This window comes from Brachypodium distachyon, chromosome 2, assembly GCF_000005505.3.
Source record: "Brachypodium distachyon strain Bd21 chromosome 2, Brachypodium_distachyon_v3.0, whole genome shotgun sequence".
Lineage (NCBI taxonomy): Eukaryota > Viridiplantae > Streptophyta > Magnoliopsida > Poales > Poaceae > Brachypodium > Brachypodium distachyon.
The window spans coordinates 21063027-21085033 of record NC_016132.3 but is presented as its reverse complement, the minus strand read 5'-3'; the positions used below and the strand labels follow the sequence as shown (position 1 = coordinate 21085033).

The window sequence follows — 22007 nt, the reverse complement described above, 5'->3', positions numbered from 1 at the left end:
ACAAGGGGATTAAGGTGTTAATTAACCGGGGTTAAGGGGCTAACTAAAAATTTGAAACTGGGGATATTCGGAGAGAAATTGGAGGCCGGAGAGAAAGATCAGGAGGGAGAGAGAGCTCGCAAGGGAGAAGGAAGCTTGGGGTTCGAAAAATGGAGCTCACCGGTGGCCGGAGCTCCAAAATGGAGCTCACCGGAGGCCGGTGGCCGGATCTAGAGACAGGGGCCGGCCGGGGGAGATAGGAAGAAGGGGGAGGAGGAAGGAGACACCTGCAGCTGGGCTCATCGGCAGCCATGGGAAATTTTGGCAGCGCTCCGCCATCGTCGGAGGAGAAGGCGCCGCAGCTGGTCAGTGAAGACGCGCAGCACGACCAGCTGCGGCTCTGTCCAGTGCATTTAAACGGGTTGATCATCAGTGTCGGTCGGGACACTTGCGACCGTTACTGATCACGAGGGTGACATCAGTGACGGTCGTTGTATGGGCGACCGCGAGTGATGTACAGAACATCGGTGGCGGTCGCGCTAGAAGCGACCGTTACTGATATGATCTGGGAATTAGTGGCGGACGCGTTCGGGCGACCGTTAGTGATGTACCACTCATCACTAACGGTCGACCATTCAGCGACCGTCACTGATGACTCTCGTGGGGAATGATGGTACATCAGTGGCGGTCGCCCGAACGCGACCGTCACTGATGTATGGCTGGGCGGGGATGGGCAGACCCCCGTCTGTTTTTCAGTGACGGTCGAAGCCTCGACCGACAGTGATGTTGTTCATCACTAACGGTCGCGCCCGATCCGTTACTAATGTCCCGTGAGATATAGACCGTTTTGTAGTAGTGTATGAAATACTCCCTCCGTTTTTAAATATTTGTCGCCGTTTTAGCGCAAGTTAATACTAGACATTAATACTACAAGTGTTCATCGACAAAATGCGCAGCCAAACCTAACTGGACGTTGATAATTGGGCGTTTTTTATGTGCACATCCTTGAATGATGTCCTTAGATTGTTAATTTAGCGAACTAAATATAAATTAAATAATCTAATAAATATATCATTAGAAAGTTTTTTTATAGGGAATCTAATGGTGTATTTTTTGCTAAAAATATACATATTTAATTAATTAAATTAAGGATCTAGAAATGCGTGCGTGCCCTACATTATGGGACGGAGGGAGTAGTATCTTATGCTCCTGGTACAGATAGTAGATTCATTCGTTGGGCATAAAATACGGACACGATACGAATCCCTAAGAGGCAGCATCGTACTACTATTGGTATAAAGGTGGCACGTATACCGTGGTGGTAGAGCTGCAAATTTTTGACCCTCAGGATATTTTTTGACCCTACTTAGTTCAACCAAATGAACTAAAAATTTAAAATGATACAACTTTTTAAAAAACTAGTTCATTTGTTTAAACTAAGAAGCGTTAAAAGGTACCGCGAGGACCATCATGTTGGACCTGTACTTAGTGGTGTGCGCACATGTGAAAAAGATCCAGATTATATGACTCGCTCGTATCATTATCAAGCGTCAAAACTTTCCCCGGTCTCCCTCCCGGCCTGTCACGCACGTACTACGAACGCCATAACGCATCAATGGGGCGAGCAGAGCTGTCCCGTGAGCCATGCCTCCGGCTCACCCACCCCCAATCTCCACTGCAGCAGCAGTCATCGGCCGATCATTGCGACGACGTCGTCTTCCTCCTGCCAACGGCCCTACGCAGCCGCGCACATGTGGGGTCCTATCCACACACACGCAATGACACGGACACGGACACAGCAGTGGCCCGGCCCATGGCTCTCTGCGGCTGCCCCCCCTGGGACGTCGTGTCATGGGCTCGACGGGAAACTCGGGCGCCTTCTGCTTCCCATCTCTCTCTCTCTCAGTGATCTTGGTCGCAGATCTTTTGGGCTCTGATGGGTCATTGAAGCAAAAGATCGCGTGGCAGGGGATCCATGGAGATGGAGTCCAAAACCGAACGTGTGCCGCGTGCATGCCAGTGTCTGCACTCTGCACCCCTCTGAGGCGCCACTACTACACACCTCTCCTCTGCCACGCAAGACAAAAGCTTCATGGCCCGGTGGAGGAGAGGACTGGTGGTGGGGAGGCGAGAGAAGAAAGAAAGAAAGAAATCATGCAACAAACAGCCGCATGCATGGCTCCAGACTGTATACAGAGGCACCATCGCCTGTGATCGACCGAGCCTCCCTGCAGCCACATGTCGTGACAGGTCGCCGGCCGGGGCGCGGAATTGGATATGAGGCGATCGATCGACCAGGGGAAATATTTGCACAGTGCGTACGTACTACGTACCGTACGTGCGTGAGGGTATGTACATACGGTCAGACGACAGAGCTATTCATGCCGTGAATGTGATCTCGTACGTCCGTCCGTCCGGCCGGCCTGACAGGACGAGGGCCGGCTGGAAGTGATCGATGGTAACGACACGAACTAGACCGCACATGCTTTGAGCACGTACGTACGTAGGTTCAATCGTGACTTGATCCACGCAGCACCTGGACGTCTCATCCGTGCTTTGCGAGAATAACTCTACGGCCGTCATAATGTCCAAGCTCCACCCCTATACTAGTAGTACGTACTACCATGAAACAGGGCAACTTATGATGGCTCTGCCTCTGCGCCCATGCATTGCATCGACCATTGATCCATCGACCACGAGCCGAGCCATTGATGTGTACGGCGCGCCATTGATGTGTTTTGAGGCTCCCCTGAGCCCTGACGCCATGAAGCTCCAAATTAACAGTAGCCCGGTCGTGGCCTGCACAGTGGCCCCTGCCGGCCGAGTCCACGTGCCGCGGCACTATTGGGATACTGTTGCTCGACCGATGCCGTAGGGGTATCGATCGCCCTGTTTTACTCCTCCTCCAAAGTAGCTCTGGATGGATGCTGCCTGCGGCTACATTGGCACTACAGGAAAGGCTACAGTAACAACAAAAGCTCACCCACGGAGGACTAGTTCCTTTCATCCAGTCCAGTACTGGTACTCGCCGTTCGTACTACTACCCCCATCTCTATCTCTCTCTCTCTTTCTCACTCTCTCTCGCTGGTGCTGATGGATGGATGTGACGTTAAATGGAAACAGCAGCCACGTCACCTCTGAGCCGAGTAGCTCTAGTACTAGTCCTGGCCGCGTAGTAGGCCTGCGCGTATCTAATCCTTTTCTCCGCACCGTATATCTCGGCGTAGTACGTAAGAGTAGCGGTAGCTTTAGACCCCCAGGTGATGCCTGCGCCGTATCGTGATTTGACACGTGCCCCGTCAGTTTCACTGACAATCCGGCGACGTGACGACCGTAGCGCGTCCCCGTATCCCGGGGAATCTACGAAACAATCCTCCCCCCCAACCTGCTTTTTTTTTTTTTAAACCCCCCCCCCCCGCCACACACACACCCCCACCTGCTACATGTAGTACGAGCACCCAAGAAAGAAACAGCCCGGTCGGGCCCGCGTGTCGGCGTCGAGAGAGGCGAGGGCCAATGGGGCCTCGTGACGGATGGGCCGTGGGCCATCGCTTTGCTATGTTACGTCGCGTCGATGTGGGTGGGGCCCCAGATTGACGGACGGACGGGATCGATGTGTTTTTGTTTACTTGCGGTTGCAATTATTAATGGGCTTTGCTTGGCTGCCAATGGGGAGGTCGGGTTTTAGGGAAGGCGTTAATGGCGAGCGGTACGTATGATCTGTCGATCTAATTTCTAATCTCGAGTAGGGAGTGTATTATATCGATTTGATCTGCGCTGGCGACAGAGGGTTGTAGTACTGCTACTGTACCGGGACTTCTCTTTGAAGGTAATGGCCTATCTATCTATTTTAGATCTATAAAGTACTACTACGGAGTACTCGAGTACCATTGTTCATTTGTTTGCGGCACGGGAAGTTTTCCAGATCGATATTCGCAAGTAGTACAGTATTAGAATCCGTTTTGCGTGATTTTATTTTGGAAGAATCCGGTCTTTTTCGTGCAGAATTTATGTGGAACACGGTTAAATTTTTTTTGAACCAGAAAACATGGTTAATTTTTAGGGCTTCGGTTTGGGGCTTTACGTGATGCGCTTTGCTTGGTCGGAGCCACGAGCAAACCAAAATCGCACGAAAAACATGTTTTGGTCCTCTTTCTGTTCGTACAAGAAAAGGTATTGGACTGGACAATGATTTCCGCAGACTAAGAAGTGAATTAGTTTCGTCCTGTAGTGATCATCCTCGTGACCTCGTCCTCTGTAAAGTCATTGCTCAGGTTTTGGTCCATCTCGTTTGAATTGCACTATTTTCTGTCGGGCTCCAACCACCAGATGTGGGCTATAGTGCTATATACACACCGCTGCAAGTTCTTTGCTGTCATTTACAGTTTCAGGCACGGACCATCTGCGGATCTGCCCAAGGGTGATGATATGAAGACAGCCGCGTGGACCGCCCTGATTTAATTTGGTCAGCATTTTGATTCAACAAAAATTCACTTGCACACTGTATGACTTTCAAATACTTATTGGATCCAATTCAGGAATCCTATTAGCTTCCGAACTACTCCCTCCGTCCCATATTAAGTGGTTTTCTATTACATGTATCTATATACTTTTCAGACATACATCCATATTTGGACAAATTTGAGTGACTTAATATGAGATGGTGGGAGTATATGTTTGGGTGCCATTTGGAAAGGGAAGAAATGGATTTAGTAAAATTTAGGTATACGTGGTTCGTGATTCCAAATCGACCACGCCCTATATTTCTTTTTTAATTCAAAAGAATATGGATGGCATAATTGTTATTGGTAAACCAAAATGTGCAGTTGATGGAGTCCCACCTATCTGTAGAAGTGGCTTACATACAAGTTGACATTTGGAATTTAATTCTCGTCCTTGACTTTTCAAATTCGCTCGATATCAACTAGAGTTTGATTGGCAAAGTTCATGTGAAGATGAGCTACATTGATTTTATTTTTTGAGTTTTCGAGAGGATCTGCATATGTACACACACAACCACTTGTGCATACATGCAGGTGTGAGATTGGTCAAATAAATATTGTAATTCATCTCGAGTCTCAAGCGCTCTGGGACACTTACCACAAAATGTACATGTGTGTATAATATGCAAGCAGGCCCCACATAGTTTTATAGGTGGCTTTGGCAAGTATTTGATTCTTATAATTTCTACCCTTGCATTTATACTACTGTACTAAATTTCGTCAAAATCAACTAAAATTTCCGGACATTGTTCATGTGCAGAGGTATGTAGGTGTTTATGGTGGGCCAAAGCGTGTGGGCGCAGGTTCCAAGCACTTGCAGAGGTGGCTTGTGTCGCCATATCAAATTTTAACCTCGCACACTATTTTTTCAGGAAATTCCATTTTTGTTGATGACTTGTGCATAGAGGGGCAACCCCATTGGATACTAGCAATGTGATGCTTGGATGAAAAATATCTTTGCAGGTAATACCATTGTCAATATTATTGTTGATGAAGATGTGACTATTAGTAATGCTTATGCTCTTGATAATAATGATCGTGTAGTACTCTTACACGTGGAACAAGTTTTACCAGATCAAGGGAAGAGGACTACAAAAATAGCGATGTGTGATGACAATGATGGTCGGTTATACTTTTGACTTCTCACAGTACAACATTTGAACCTATCTATATGGAGAAGGTTTTTATTAATGAAAATCATTCCTTGGCGACCCAGACCCGTAAGGATCCGGAGTCGCACATTGGCCCCTCTCCGGATGACGATACCCAAGTAAGGGTTTCCCGCTAGTTATTCGACTAAACTAGAGCCATAATAGCAAGTGATTGTACAGGTAAGCTTTTGGATTTCATTGGAAAAGACTTGAACTTTTTGATACTGGACGACGGTCCCCACCGAAATCCTGAGCATCTGCAGAGCCGAACTGGATGCTGCCCTTGTCGACAACCAAAAATGGTGTCAGACATACCACTCCGCCCAGTGGAAAACATTTTTTGGTTTTATTTTGAAAATATTTTTGCAAAACATATATCGGCTAAAACTGAGCACTTAATACTTCAAAAATAGTTTTGGGTCCCTCCCAATACAATAATGTAGCAAGCACTTTATAAATCATACAAGTAATAGCTTAGGGTAATTGGTGGCATGACAAACAACCTGTAGGCATACTACATAAGTCATAACTAATAATTTGCAAACGCATTTTGAAAATTCTTTATAGAGAATAAGACCTACACATGCATTCTTACAATTTGTAAAACAAAGTAGCATATGCAAAAATATAGAATTTTAGATGATCAAAGGTATCACTTGCCTTGGCTTGTGTTGATACAAACTTCTTCACGACACTCAGTACAATCGCACTCCGAATCATCTATCGTGAAGAACAAATAACAACAATAACCACATTGTTCGATAACTCCAAATGAAAACACAACTATACATTTAATCTATCAATGCAAATTGATTAAGCTACATGAGAGTAAATTTTATTAGTTGTTGCTTATTAACATGCAAAGGCTAACTATGACATAAACCTCATGATGCAATTTATGGTTATCAAAATATATTTATACAAATATTTTAGTGATACCCAAACCTAGAAAAGATAGAAAAAGAACGTAGAGTTTAAGATATCAACATTGGAAAAGAGTTTCTAAGTTGTTGGGACAAAATAGAGAAGGGAAAACTAATCTACATGAGTTGAAGACAAGGACATGTTTGATCAGATCATAACATGTAACAGAGCATAGGAAACTTGGATTAGAAATAAGAAACTTGGATTAGAATACAAAAGGCTAGGATTGAATTGGAGTTGAAACGGTTAAGTTCTGGCTGTTAACAGATACAAAATTCTATGGATCGTGGGATACTGTATATGAACATGAAAATGTGTGAGAAAAGTTCTATACTGTAGAGTTTGATGTGATATTGACAATACAGAAATAATCCACTTAGATGGAGCTACGGATCAACAGATAGGGGCTTAGGAATACAGCTAATCAACAAGACGGACAGACGGACAGTGTTAACAGATATGAAGTTCGATGGAAGATGCACCAATGTAGATGAAACAGAACTTGTGCAAGAAGTGCACTGATGTGTAGAACATGATGTATTAGATGATCTGCAGAAGGTTTGAGACCAAACGGATCTATGGAATATTCTACAAGAATTTCGAAACATGGCTATCCAGAAGCAGGATGCTGTGAATAGCAACTTCAGATAAAGATTAACTACTAAAGATAATCCAGACGGGGAGTGAAAACTGATCTAATCTGAAGAGCAAGACGTGATCTAAGCATAGGAAAGAATCGGCTAAATAGGATATACGGTTGATAATCTACAAGTTACAGAAGTAGGCTAATCAAAACAGACTGCAGCTTGAAAAACAGAACAAGAGCTCACCGGAGAAGATGAAGTTCGCCGGAGTTGATGAGATTCGGCGAACGATGTTCCCTAAGGCCTGGATGTGGTGTATGGTGTTACAGGGTTCTAGAGTGATCTAGTGGAGTTGGTGGCTTGGGTTAATTTGGGGCGAGGTGGTAGGAATTGCTCGGCGGAGTTCGCGTGGAATTGGCGACGAAAACTTGAAATTGGATGCGGGATTGACAGCGGCTTCGAGCTAGGTTTCGAGTAGTAGGTTGGGGCTCTCGAGGGCGTCAGGTTGGAGGCTTTTATAGGACGCGGGGCGCTCGGGATAAGGCCGGCGGCGGGTGAGATTTGAATGTGATCGGTTTCGCTTAAAATTAGAATCCGGGATGGTTTGATTCTTGTTGGGATGGATTCTTTGCAGTGTGGGTCACGAATTAGAGAAAAAAACGCGGAGGAAAACGGTTCAGAATATGGAATGCGTGGTGGAGGTGTCCATGGCCGGCTTGAACTCGAGCTCGAGCTCGGCTCGGCGCAGGCAGAGGCAGGAGGACGCGGGCTTGGCGGCAAGCTGGGGGGGGGGGGGGGGGCGAGCGGCAGAGCCAGGGCGGAGCTTGGCGGCGGGGTGGCCGGAGAGCAGCAGCGGGCGGCCGGGACTGGGCTTGGCCATGGGTGCAGCCAGGAAGAAGCATGAGCAGGCAGCCACGTGAGGAAGAAGGAGAAAAGGAGAAAAAGAAAAGAGAAAAAAAAAAGAGAAAAGAAAGACGGAGAGATGGGCCGTTGGATAGGAGATGGATGGCTGAGATTAGAACTTACCCCTTCAGGGCACTTAAGTGGAAACGGGTTTCAGCGGAATACGCTTTCATCAAGGGTAAGCGGTAGTTCCCGAAAATAGAAAAGAATAAAAGAAAAAAGCATATAAAATACTTTTATGTGTCTATAAATCGCCAGAAATTCAAATAAATCAAATAAAACACCAAACGGACTCAGAAAATTCCACAAAACTGATTAGCTGTTTGGAACGCAATAAAAGTAATTTCCTCATGGAATAAAATATTTCAAATAAGTTTTCAGTGCATATGAACCTCAAATAAATTCTAAATAGATCCAAAAAAAATATATCTACGTTCCAATAAATTACCAAATGGGTATGTAACACAAAATAAAGCTTAGGTGTACCAAATTATATGTTCTCCAACTTTATAATATGGAAAGTCACATTACTCCTTCTCATTAACAAATAAGCATGTGTTGGAAAAATCATATAATTTGTTTTTAACGCCAAACCAAGAACATGCGTACTTTTGAAAATGTTTTCTCAACTATAGGATTAGGAAAGTCACGTTATTCCCACTCTTGAATAAATATTGGAAAATCATCTTCACGCGAGGATGTCATGTTACCCTCTTCTTTTTATTTGATCATTTCATTTGGAAATGAAAAGAGTATACGAAAATAATACTCGACCATAGGTGAACAATTAAATATGTTTTCCAACTATATACTTGGGAAAGTCATATTATTCCCTCTCTTTATCATTTAATAAATGTTGGGAAACTTCTGAATTGATTCAAAAATTCCAATGATGCTCTCGAATGGTCATGGCATCCAAATTGAAAGTTTGGGATATCATAAATCCTTTATATGATCCCCCAAAAGGAATAGGATTCATTTCGGTTCTTGAAATCCCATACAACAACATAAGATGCAAAAATGGATCCAAATTAAATACTTTTGAATTGGTAAAAATCTTTCAACCATGTGATATAATTTGGATAGTCATATTAATTCACTCTTTTGTTATAAAATTCCAACATGGTGAGAAAAATTCAAACAAGTCCTGAAAATTTTAAATTTTTCAGAAATTCTCAACCAAAATATTTTCAATTCAAACGAATTAGATAAAATAAACAATATTAATTAACATTCCAAAATGGGAAAATTTTGGGATGTTACATATGGCAAACAATTATTATTAAAAAAAGTAAAACATGCATGCTCTTAATTCTCATTCTATTAGTTGATTGCATCGAATGGACAAGAGAGTGGGCCTAAAAAATCGTTTCTCTCGTGAGCGTATGTCAAGTAGCCAGGTACACAAAGAAGGATCTTGGGGAGCACACGATATATATTGATGGTAGTGCTCGGTGGTCCCCGATCTCTCTTTTGCATTACGGTTACCTATTTGGGACTTTGTCTACATCAACATATACCCTTTAATTGGGCGCAAGACCTTCTCTATGACGTCCACAACAAAACGTCTATATGAATTCACTAGATCATGAAGGCGCGCGTTGTCGCGCCCGTTCCTAAACTGTCAAGACAGATGCAACAATTTAATACATATAATCTTTAACGTAGAACATAATAACCTTATTGAAATAATGTATTCTTTAGAACTACATCCTACTTCTTCTGTCTGACTAATTCAACCTTAAGCTTGTGCCCTACGAAAACTACTAAATTCAAAGGAATGTGAAGTTATTAAGTGATGGCGCAACCAGGTACTCAACATAGCGAGACGCGCTGATATATATGCCACCTCAACATCAGCTCAGTTTGCCCCATCATTGCTAGAAAAGCCTCGACGGTACCTAAATATGGAAGAATCAAGATGTTGTGAACAAATTAACAGAACAAGTGGCAAACTAAAACGAATGATTTTACTACTCCTAGAAGAATGATGGATTATAAATTTGGGGCATGTTAAATACTACTCCTTCCGATCCTAAATTCTTGTTGTGGTTTTAGTTCGAGTACAAATCAGCACTTAGAAATAGAGACGCAGGGTTCTGCATTTGAGTATTTCACTTGTTCGTAAAGAGAAAAATCTTGTAAAGAACAAAGGCCAAAGGGTAACGGCTGACTTGACATGGCAATACCCCTAAAAAAAATTGACATGGCAATATACTACTCGTACAACAAGAACTATTTAGAAGCAGATAGTGGTTATTAACGACAAAATAGAGCAGGTTGTTTGAGATCATGCGCTGTGGACATTTCAGCTGAAGAATTTGGTACTGCAATCTATGCTCAACTAAGCTATGAATCATTGCAAATTTGGGGTTCATATGTTTCCCCTCTTGGTTGCTTGTGCAACCAGCTAGGTTCTCACACACACACCAATTTCAGTAAACCACTTCGGGTGTTTGCTTAAATATACCTTAAATAAAGATCCTCAAGGAACATTCATGCAGAGATAAAATCATCATGCCATTTAATGAATGAGCACAGGCATCATTAGAGAAAGCCAAACTTCCGAACCATACATGCTGGCTAATAATTTGATTAAGTAAAACTACTTGCTCAAGTCTATAATGCCCTATTTTACTTGTTGCATCTCTTAGCTAGCTCACCATCTCTTTGGTCCTACATGAAATTGTCTTTCATGCTGATAAATCAGACGCAATTATGCAGGTACATCTTGCTCAACAGGCCGTATGGATCAACAACCAAAGTAAAATAAATGTATAATTGAAATGCATGAGAAAAATCTAACCTCCACTTTTTCAGAAAACTGGATTTCACCAAACAGAAGAAAAAGGGGCAGAGCAAATACAAAGGTCACTGCATGTAATCTAACTGCCACTTTGCCAGAATAATGCATGATATTTAATGCATTAACCAAGTTATAAAGGTCTTAACATAGAATGCTAGTGTGCCTAAGCCTATCCTACTTCTCTAGTAGAATCAGGGTGAACCCAGTAGAGTTGCCAAAAACAATATCTCAACATGCGATTTTCTGCACTAAGCTCTAGACAAACTAAAATTACCATGCTTTTGTGCTAAGCTCTGGACAGATGCTAGCTAATTGCCAAAATTCACGAGGTGTAAGCAGTGTACCTAGTTGGAGAAAGGGGAACTGCTGGAACAAAAATATGTAAATAACACAGGAAGGCATGGAAAATGAAAAGTGCAGGATCCTTACCGCTGCGTCACAAGGTCGACTCATCGGCGGCAGCATCTGCAAATCCGTTGTCAATATCATAGAAGTTTAACATTAACGTGTGTTCTGACATTCACATTTCCAAATGGGAAGCATTGCATGGTCATCTGGATTATAAGCATGGTCAGACATCATACGGTGTGCGTGTGAGAGATAAGCATCACTGCATCAGAATGAGAATATGAGATAATAAGCCATGGCATCAGAGAACAAGAATTTTGCAAATCACCTATCTTATAGGAATTGCGTGAAGCACTTGATTTCAAAGTTTTAATGAATTTACCTGGTGGCCGAGACGACGATCCTTTCCAGACCCAGAATAGAGCGGCCGTAACTGAAACATTTCCTTGAGGAACTGCGGGCAGCTACATAGATAAGTTTTGGCATTGGGCGATGATGCCGGTGAGGAGAAGACGGGAGGAGACACATCAGTGAAGAGGAGAACATTGGGTGAGGTAACATCAGTAGAAAACGAAGGCGCGTCACTGGATAGTATCTGCCAGAGGTTACAGTGGCATGCATAGAATTCGCACCCGTGGGGTCCTGAGAGGAGGGGCCAGGACAAGATTTGACTGTTGGAGCTTTCTTCCCTCGTGCCCGCCGTCGACGTGGATATGCCGGAGGCAGCGATGTCGCAGGCGAGTGAGGAGAAGGCGCGGGGAACGGTCCGAAGGCAGAGATGGTCAAATAGCCGCAACCCAATCCTTGTCGTTGCATCCCTGGTGACCCTGCATTTTCCCTAGGTCGCGAGAGAGGAACGGCGGCGGCGGCACGGAGCTTGCCCTAGTCACGAGAGAAGAGACATCGTGAGGGGAGTCAGGGGACAGGGAGGGTCGGGGACTCGGTGGAGGACAGCGACAGCCACACCTGGTTTTTTTTTCTAGGTTCATGCGCATTATGGGCCAGAAGATCGGCCCGATCAACCATGAAACTGGGATTTTTTTTGCGGAGCAGCGCCGGCCCAACTGGTGGGAAGCCCAGCCGAAATGGACGGCCAAAGATGCCACGGGGAAAAGATCTGACGGCTGAAAGTGGTGAGGGTCTGAGAAGGCTGGGACTCAGCTCCATTTTGTTGTCTCTAATGACATTCACCATGATGACATTTTTCTCCCTACGATGGGTACCTCTACACATAGAGGTTTGCTCACCGTCAAGTTTTATTCGAGGGATTAATTTAACCCAAAAGGAAAATTCCTCTCGGTCTGTGATGCAAATTTTTTATTAAAGAAGATGCAAGGGATGATTGCCGAACAGATTTTATAGTTGTATACAGGATGAATGCCGAAAACAAGTACTAATTATTTACTTTTGAAAGCTAGTTAAATGTAACCAGTCAAGTGTGAGAAAAAGAAAGAGTATATGCTAAAAGATATGTATGGTAATCAGGACCATGATGTTTGGGATGACAACATTGATGTTTGCTGTAGACGTCGCATCCTCAAGCAGAGTAGAGAACTAGAGACGCGGCACGAGAGAGACCTATGGCGGTGGGAGGAGGGGATGGGCCACGCGCAGGGAGAGTATAGGCAGCTAGCGACCGTATCGAACGATCAGACGTGGCCATGAACCTCGAGGAGATCCTCCTTGAGGTCGTAGATTTGATATCCGGGGCACTCGGGACACCGGCGTTCCGGTGAACCAGACCCCGAAAATACCTGGTGGCCTGGCTCTCTCGCACGCCCTAGCTCTAGCTGATCTCGGCCGGCTGAAGGCTCTTCCTCGCACACGACCAGACCAGACCAGCACCAACTCCCTTTCTGCCTTTTGCTTTCACTGCTCACCTCCATTTCCCGTCCGTCCTTCCCCCGTTCGCCCCCTGCACTGCGCACCTTTGCAGAAAAGAACACAAAGGCCGCACCCCGAACCCAGCACCCACACCTCCACCCAAAAAACGCACAAAAGCGAGAGCGCGCAAAGCAAGCAGCGAGAGAGGCATCAGATCAGGTCGGGGCGCGCGGCCAAAGCGCGCTATAGCTGCCAAGCCCAGCCCCACTGCGCGCGCGCTCTCCTCCGGCCAGCAGCCGCTCGCAAAGTGCGGGAGCCCGCTAGCTTCTCGATCCCCTCCCCTCTCCTCTCTTTGTCCTCTTTCTCTCTCCCGGGCGCACTCTCTCCAGGCCCAGGGCGTCGTCTACGTCCACGCGCGCGCGACCGACCTCCGAGGCGGGGCGAGCTTGCACACGTCACGCGCGGCCGGCCGCCATGTCGTCGGCCGCTGGCGGAGGATACGGGCAGCAGGGCGGCGGCGGCGAGCACCACCAGCACCAGCACCAGCACCAGCTGTTGCTCGGCCAGGCCGCGGCGGGGCAGCTCTACCACGTGCCGCAGCACAGCCGGCGCGAGAAGCTGCGGTTCCCGCCAGATCACCCCGCCGCGGACTCTTCATCCCCCACTGCGCCGGGCTCCTCCTCATGGCCGCCGCCGCCGCCCTTCTACTCCTACGCGTCTTCTTCCTCCTCCTACTCGCCGCACAGCCCGTCCTCCCTGGCGCAGGCCCAGGCCCAGCTAGTCGCGGCCCACCACGGCGGGATGCCGCCGGCGGGGGCCCAGATCCCGAGCCAGAACTTTGCGCTCTCGCTCTCCTCCTCCTCCTCCAACCCTCCGCCCCGGAGGCAGCTCGGCGGCGGCGGGGCCACGGGGCCCTACGGCCCCTTCACGGGCTACGCCGCCGTGCTCGGCCGCTCCAGGTTCCTCGGCCCGGCCCAGAAGCTGCTCGAGGAGATCTGCGACGTCGGCAGCGCCCGGCCCGCGCATCAGGCGGACCGGGCCGCCGGCTCAGCCGACGACGGGTTGCTCGACATGGACGCCATGGACGACGTCGCACACGAGATGGACAGCGGCGACCGCGAGGCCGTCACCGTCTCCGGCGCCGAGCAGCAGTGGAGGAAGACCAGGCTAATCTCCCTCATGGAAGAAGTGAGTCATCTCCTAACCTTGCAAATTGCTTTTTTAATTTGTTGTTTTTAGCAAGCAAGCATCTCGCTAGCTCTTTCGTTTTTCCATATGCCGTAATTATCTTCTTCCTGGCGGCGAAGAATCTAACGAACAACTCATGGTCACATCATCATGGATGCTGCCGTGAATCTTTGTTTATATACTGTGCTTGCACAGCTTATTTCTTGTGCTCTCGATTTGATGGTGGTTGCGATGTTTGGATCACGATATCTGCTGATCTTCTGGATATATTTCTTTTCTTTATTATATGCCTCACTTATTTTTTGCACTGTTGATCAACAGTTCTTCTCTCTTAACTTTCTTTAAAACTAACAACTTGATCTGGAGTCTATATATGATCAAAGAGCTGCACACGATAGTTCATGAACATGAAATTAGACAGATAAAATTCCACGGCACCGATGCTCTTCTTTTGTTTCATGGGAAATTTCAAGTTGACGTTGGTACTTTGTAAGATTCCTAGAGTTTGTCCTCTTCCAATATGGTGGTATACCCCCATCGTTGTAAAGCTGCGAGATTCTGTCCGTATAGTCCCATTCCCAGATAGCTTCTTGTTTTTTCATAAACAAAAATATAGTCCGCCATTTTAGTTTAGTTCGGGAAAGTTGTTTCATATAATTATAGCTAGGTCCTTAATTAGGAATTGACACATGATCTGCTAACGTCTAGAAGAGTTTTTTTTGTGTGTGTTTTGGAAAAACAAGTTTTTAAACCAGGATTAATTCTACGAGTTTATTCGCTGCAGCAACTAACTGGCGCACAATCATTGTTTTGTTGATCACTTCATAAAATTAATTTACATTATTTGTTTTTAACAACTGAACAACCTTGTAGGTTTGCAAGCGATACAAGCAATACTACCAGCAGCTCCAAGCCGTGATCTCCTCATTCGAGACGGTTGCCGGGCTGAGCAACGCTGCCCCCTTTGCCTCCATTGCTCTCCGGACAATGTCGAAGCATTTCAAGTACCTGAAGGGCATGATACAAAGCCAGCTGCGCAACACGAGCAAGCAGGTCGCTGTCGCGGGGAAAGACGGCCTCGGAAAGGAAGACATGGCGAACTTCGGGCTCATGGGAGGCGGCGCCAGCGCCGGCGCGGCCCTCATGAGAGGGAGCAACGTGAACGCTTTCGGCCAGCAGCCTCACAACATTTGGCGGCCGCAGAGGGGGCTTCCCGAGCGTGCGGTGTCCGTCCTTCGAGCGTGGCTCTTCGAGCACTTCCTGCACCCGTAAGTATATGAAATCATCAGATCTGATCCCGTTGCAAGTAATTCCTTCAGTATCTTTTTGAACTGATTTTTTACATGTTATTATTCCGTGTTAGTACTTAGTACTGCTGTACTGCATTTGGGTACTGTGTGTACAAATGGATCTGCAGTTTCTTTAAAAAAAAATTACTATGGTATCTCTACTGTGCCTGCAATTGGCAATTGCGAATGTACATCCATCGGAGATCTCTATCCATAGGGGTACCAGTGATATGACATGCCATTATGATATGCTACATGTGCAGTTAACATGATTCCTGCTAGTGTTAGGATCATGCATAGATCGGAGACATGGGATAAATGCCTAAGATAGTTGCAAGCAAACCAATGGCTGAAAACAGTTTGCTTTATTGAAAGCTTCTAATCTTTTTTCAGTGGGCATGCAACTAAAATTCTAGATTAGCTCGCCACAGTTTTAGTGCATGTACATCTAACAGGAGAAAAGTCGTTTTTAAAAGTGTTGCCAAGGGGGAACAAATCCTTCCGGAACATTGAATCCTCGCTGTAGATTCATTACTGTCCGAGGCTAGTCATAGTGGGAGTAACTTAAGTAGTAACATAAGATGGTAACTAGGCATTTTGGTGACATGACATGGTATTAAATGAAGAAAAGAGAGGGAGGTGGTAACTAGATATCTTACCATAACATCACACAAACCAAGGTAAGATGAGTCTACAACCTAATAAATGACATTATGTATGACACTACATATATGTTACTACCCACTATGGAGGTAGTAACTGATACGAAGAACTTTCAACTATCATTATATAGTGCTTTTTTTTCAGCATGGGCCCTACTTAAAATTAAGTTCACCATGATTGTACAACAACTTAAAAGTGGCATTAACACAGGCTATATGCACCTACCAAAATCTAACAACGATGTCACAATATCTGTTGCTTTTGCTAGTGGTAGTCAATTCTTGTTGATTTGAATGGGACTGCTCTTCAAATTACCTATACATGTTAAATATAGGGTGCAGGCATGCCTATCGACTTTGTAGTTTGTATATTGAGTTTCCACTTTCTAGCAAGAATTGTCGCTTTTTTGTCTGCGAGATTCTAACTACATGTACTACTGCGAGTGCTATTTGATCTAAAGTTTTCATCTGTATTGCTATCGACCCACGTTATTGCGCATTTGCTGTCGTTAAAATATTTAGTTCTTTCCAGGTACCCAACTGATAGTGACAAGCAGATGTTGGCTAAACAGACAGGCTTGACAAGGAACCAGGCAAGTAACAATCTCATGTTTCCAATTTCTTACATGATGTAATAGACAAGATCAGTGCGCTAGCAATCGCCGTCAGCAATTTGATAGGCCAAACATCGTGTATATGTGTAAAATAAATGAAATATAACTTGTGAATGCTTGCCTGATAAGCTCGAACATTGCATGAGCAGGTTTCAAACTGGTTTATCAATGCAAGGGTTAGACTCTGGAAGCCAATGGTTGAAGAAATTCACAACCTCGAGATGCGACAGGGGCATAAGAATTCATCCGTCGACAAGAATCATCTTGGCATGCAGCAAACCCAACATTCTCCAGACAGCAGCGGGAGGCCTTCTGATCCTTCAAACTCGCAGCAAGGGCAAAGCAGCAGCATGACAAGGAACCATAGCGCCCATGGCTCTCGGCACATCCAGAATGAGCTCTCCCCGATGACCCATGATATGCCAGGACAGGTGAGCTTCGCATACAACGGGCTGGCCACGCACCACAACATTGCATTGTCACACCCTCAACAGGTCCTAGGCGTTGGTGTCGGCGGTGCTGGAAACAGTGGCGGCGTCTCGCTCACCCTTGGCCTTCACCAGGACAACCGGACCTACATCGCTGAACCCCTTCCGGCTGCGCTCCCGCTCAACCTCGCGCACCGCTTTGGACTTGAGGATGTCAGCGACGCCTACGTGATGGGTTCGTTCGGCAGTCAAGACCGGCATTTCACCAAGGAGATCGGCGGCCATTTGCTCCATGACTTTGTTGGGTGAAGATGAAGACACGAATCCTGGGGTCATCAGAATGCATGCAGGTGAAGATATGATCCAGAACATGCATGTATTGTACTAGCAGTAGGTGGTGAAGAAAAGTTGGCATTGGTATATATGCCTCTCTTGTAGATCCAGGAATGCTGTCAATATTTGACACAATGGGGCTATAGAGAGCATAGCTAGCTGTACCTTTAAAGGCCTGTTGTAGCAGTTCCCTATTTGTTCTGATCCTAGATTAAGCTATCCTTAACCTGTATTATTCCATTGACTTGCATATGTATGTGAGTGCTCCTACAGTGGCAAATAAAGGGTGCTCCATTTATTAATTTCACGCTGAAATCCTTGTTAATTAATTACAGTAACCTAAAGATACTACAGCTACGGCTGAAGCTTCATTGTGTTGTGTAGCAGTAGAATATGACCGGGACTGGATAGCCCTATCTTCTGATCTCGGCATACTTAGCCTTTCCATGTACTGTTATTAAACTAATTTAAGAAATCAGGTGGTGGTGGGGTGTTTAATGGTTCTAGATCTTGCATCCTTAGATGGAGTAGCCTCCTAAAGCTTGGACATGTTTATGCCATGATTTGCCCATCTGCTAACCTTTCACTGGCTTTGCTCTGCCTCTGTCACCACCCTAACGATATCTGTTAGGCTGATCTGTGCCTGCTGTAGGATATCTTTTCTCCGTGATCAATGCACTAAACAACTCATCATTTGTTTTTGCCAGTGTACTACATGCATGGGAATAACGCCATGATGAACCTGAGCTGTGTTCTTTTACTTTTCCCCAGGGTAAAAGCCCATGTTACCTGGGATCAGTTATCCATGGCCCTCGGTTTCGGAGCATCTGATTTGATGTACGCTTTGGCGAGAACCTGTAGTACTACTAGTGCTCCAGTAGTCCAGTATACTACAGCTTGAATTGGGGGCTCCATGCACGCTCTTTTTTGCGTGGAGGGAATCCATGCACGTCACTCAGCCACTGCTACTTCTCTCAAAAAGTAACCACTGCTCTAGTTTAAAAAGGGCACTGTTGCTTGCTGCTAAACTTTCTTTCCTAGCTAGGCTCTAGTAGCGCCCTGCTCTTGCAGCTGCTGCATGCATGGATATATTATTGGTCTCTGATTCTGCATGCCTACTGAAGACATATGGATAAAGCTGCAGGTAGTAGGAGTATGGGTTATCATTACCACTGATGGAAAGCGAGAACTGGAGTTTAACTCGGAGCTCCATCCTTTATGTTCGAAGAGAGGGAAGAAAGGCTGCGTCCTGCGTTCATCCGAAGACGTACGTACGTATATTCCTTTTATGTTGTTTGTGAAAGAAAACCAGACATTTGCAACTCAATTGTCAAATCAAAATCACTCGCTATTACGTATCTCACGTCAACACACGGCTTGAGCTCTAAGCATCTTCGGCAGGAATTTGTTTCGTACGTAATGAGGGTTGCGTCGTGTATTTTTCTTTTTATTTTTTTGGAGGGGAAGAGGTGATGGGACTGAACTGCTGGTTTAGGTGCTTTTGTTCCTTTTGTTGTCAATTTCCTTTTGCCAGGGGTACTGACGGCTTGAATTAGCATTCCATCGCATCTCCGCCCTTTTCAGCTGTCCAGGAAGGCAGCAACACGCAGAAGGGCACGTTTGGTATTCATATGAGTTCCACTGAGAATCTTTTAATTAACAACAGGGGAGATTACTTTTCTACCACCAAGGAAATGGAGTAAATCATAATATTACGTGTGGCGTTGAATATCAGACATCAATTACGAGCACAGTACATAGACGTGTTATTTCACCCTGCAGTGAAAAGGTGCATGCCTGCAACATGGGCCAGTGACTAGTAATGGAAGCAAAAACCTTTGCAGCTTTGTTTGTTAATTTCCTTCTCCACGTACGTACTCCACGCTTCTTTAAAGCAAAAGACTGCCCGCTTTCTCTTAACCATGCATGGGGTCACGGCAGGCACTGCACGGGCCATCGGCATAAGAGCCAAAGAGAACTGAAAGGCCAGTGGCCTTTGCTGCCATATTAACCTAACAATCTTCGGTAGTAATGGGGTTTCTCGTTGAGCATATGTTCTTTCCATTCCTAAGATATGGCCGATCGAATAGATCATGATCCGTCTCTGGATTCGGCATACAGTACTGCGATATTGTGTTTCTAATTAACGATCGAGGACTAGAGAGATGCTCTTTCGCCTCCTTCGCTAGTAATGGCTTTTGTTTGTCTAATCGTATCCGAGTGTGGCAGCAGCGATGGCCGTGGCAGTGGCGCAACGTGCTTTTGCCTCGGAAATGACAGGGTCTACAGTTGGGATAGAATAATTGCTTTTCTCGGGAAACGCGTGTGACACACCGACGGACACGCTCAACTGCAGGCTGAGGCGTCGGAGCGGATTGGTTATTGGATAGCGGCAGCCCTGCCTGCTTTTGCACCATGCACGCAATCCTTGCACTGTCCGAGCAGTACGTGTGTGTGTACGTACCGCCAGATTATGGGTGTGCACCATGCACGGTTGCACGCCATTCTGTTACAGAAGCGGTCTTCACGTTTTACATTTTTACTGTATATTGTTCCCTCTGCCCGAACCGAACCGGTCTTCGTGTTTCATATTTTTACGGTACCATTCTATCGATCCAAAATGAAATTTCCGAAACTATGGGATCTCCCGACCTCACGGGCGACACATGCTTAATGCACTAGGCCAAAAGTTTGAAGCCCGACAAAATTGTTAGTTCCGATCGGTAAGATCTCGGCTTGGTACTGTTGGAATTTGAAGTAGCCCAACCCCCAATTTTGAATTAATTCATGCGAAAATTTCAAAAGCTCATTCATTAGACCAATATATAAAAAATGTTAGTATCTCATCTATTAGCAAGGTGAGCAAGGAAATACCCCTTCGCGCCCCTCTTCGGCTCGCCTCGTCACTGCACTCGTGCGTTCGTTTCGTGGATTGAGTTGGCCGGAGTCAGGCGTCCTAGTCGGGACTTATTGTTATCTTTTTGACAGTCGGAATCTCTTGCGTACGCATAACAAATCTCAATAATTTCACAATCGTTTTTGGTATCCTAAAACAGAACAGACGTCCGTCGGCATGGCTGTATAATTATAAGATAACCTCGCCCTCCCGAACCGCACGCCACAAATCCTAACTGTCACGCATCACGATCACGACCCAATCTCGCTGTTTGCTGCCTTCGACTGTTCCATCCAGATAGCTGCATGCAGAGCTCACCGAGTGAGTAGGTCTCCGGAACCCCGACATAATACCGAGATCCTGTCCGAAAGCTGGTCGATATAAGGCTTTTGAAGAGCGTTCCTATGCGACCGCTCGCTTCATCTCGTCCCCTCTTCTTCGGTTTCTTCCTCACCAATGGCCGATCTCAACAACAACGCCGATCTCGCAGCTCGGACCGCCGCTATGAACGAGCAGCAACAGGCGGCGGCCCTCCTTCAACAACAGCAGCAGGCGGCTGCCCAGCAGCAACAAATCCAAGAGCTTCAGCAACAGGCGGTGGCTGTTTCCAAGGCGCAGGATGACGTGCTAGTCGTGGCAGCAGCTGGCGTCAAATCGATGTTGCTGGACTTGTCCTCGGATACAACAAGTTTGCCAACGAGGAGAAGAATGCTACGTATTACGTAATCTACTCTTTCTTGTTCATATTGATTAGTATTTATATTATTCGTTGTGGAATTAGCTTTATTATCGCTATGCGATGCTATTTAGCTTGTCTAATTTGCATGATATAATATCTATTCCCTCGGCAGGGGCGGGCCCAAGATTCTGACCGTAGGTATTCAAAATTGTTCTGAAAATTTGCTAAATCAAAATTGCAAATATTTGCATCTCATCGAGAGGTTGAGACATTGTTCTCTTGTGTGCAACGCAGCGCGCATGTGAAACCACGTAATGGCGAAACCACTGAATCATAGAGCATCATCCAACCCAAATGCGGGGACACCGAGGAACAAAGTAAATTAGGAGGTAGGAGCTTTGCTAGGTTTTTAGAACCAGAGACATGTCTGTTTAGGGATTTAGAAGGAGGCGAGGTGTAGACCGACATCAATAAAGGTCGTACGAGACCACATGTATTGAGCATACAGTTTGGTTTTCAGCAATCCAAAATCCTATTTGGACCATTGGTCCAACTTGAAGGAGAAAAGAGAGAGATGGAGTAGTTTTTACGCTCAATGCTGGAATACCCTTGAGTTTAGTCCCAAATCTTATTTACATGCATACATAGTATACATATTCAAATTTTTTGCAAAATTTGATGAGTATTCAATTGAATACCCTTGAATAAAGCTGGGCCCGCCCATGTCCCTCGGTCCAACAAAGCTTAACGATCAGACTCTGATGTTGGACGGAGAGAGTATATGATTTATGTCATGATCTTCTTGATTAAATATTTCTAAAAAATGTCTAATTTTTCAGTCGGTTATCAAAGGAACCGAGCAGCCTCTTCAGATGGTTAACACTAACAAGCTTAACG

At 45.6% G+C, this 22007-nt stretch overlaps 1 protein-coding gene and 1 long non-coding RNA gene across 2 annotated transcripts; both read left to right on the top strand.

Moving 5' to 3' along the window:
• Positions 1 to 3666: 3666 nt before the first annotated feature.
• On the top strand, positions 3667 to 5805 carry LOC106866156. Its single transcript, XR_001406079.2, has 3 exons — positions 3667 to 3808; positions 5242 to 5444; positions 5526 to 5805. It is a non-coding gene; the product is annotated as an uncharacterized LOC106866156 (long non-coding RNA).
• Positions 5806 to 12940: 7135 nt separating this feature from the next.
• On the top strand, positions 12941 to 17850 carry LOC100822848 (BEL1-like homeodomain protein 9). Its single transcript, XM_003568281.4, has 4 exons — positions 12941 to 14209; positions 15083 to 15477; positions 16693 to 16753; positions 16924 to 17850. Exons 1-4 carry the CDS (start codon positions 13496 to 13498, stop codon positions 17509 to 17511), a joined length of 1758 nt encoding a protein of 585 aa, XP_003568329.2. The 5' UTR covers positions 12941 to 13495; the 3' UTR covers positions 17512 to 17850.
• The last annotated feature ends 4157 nt before the right edge of the window (positions 17851 to 22007 follow it).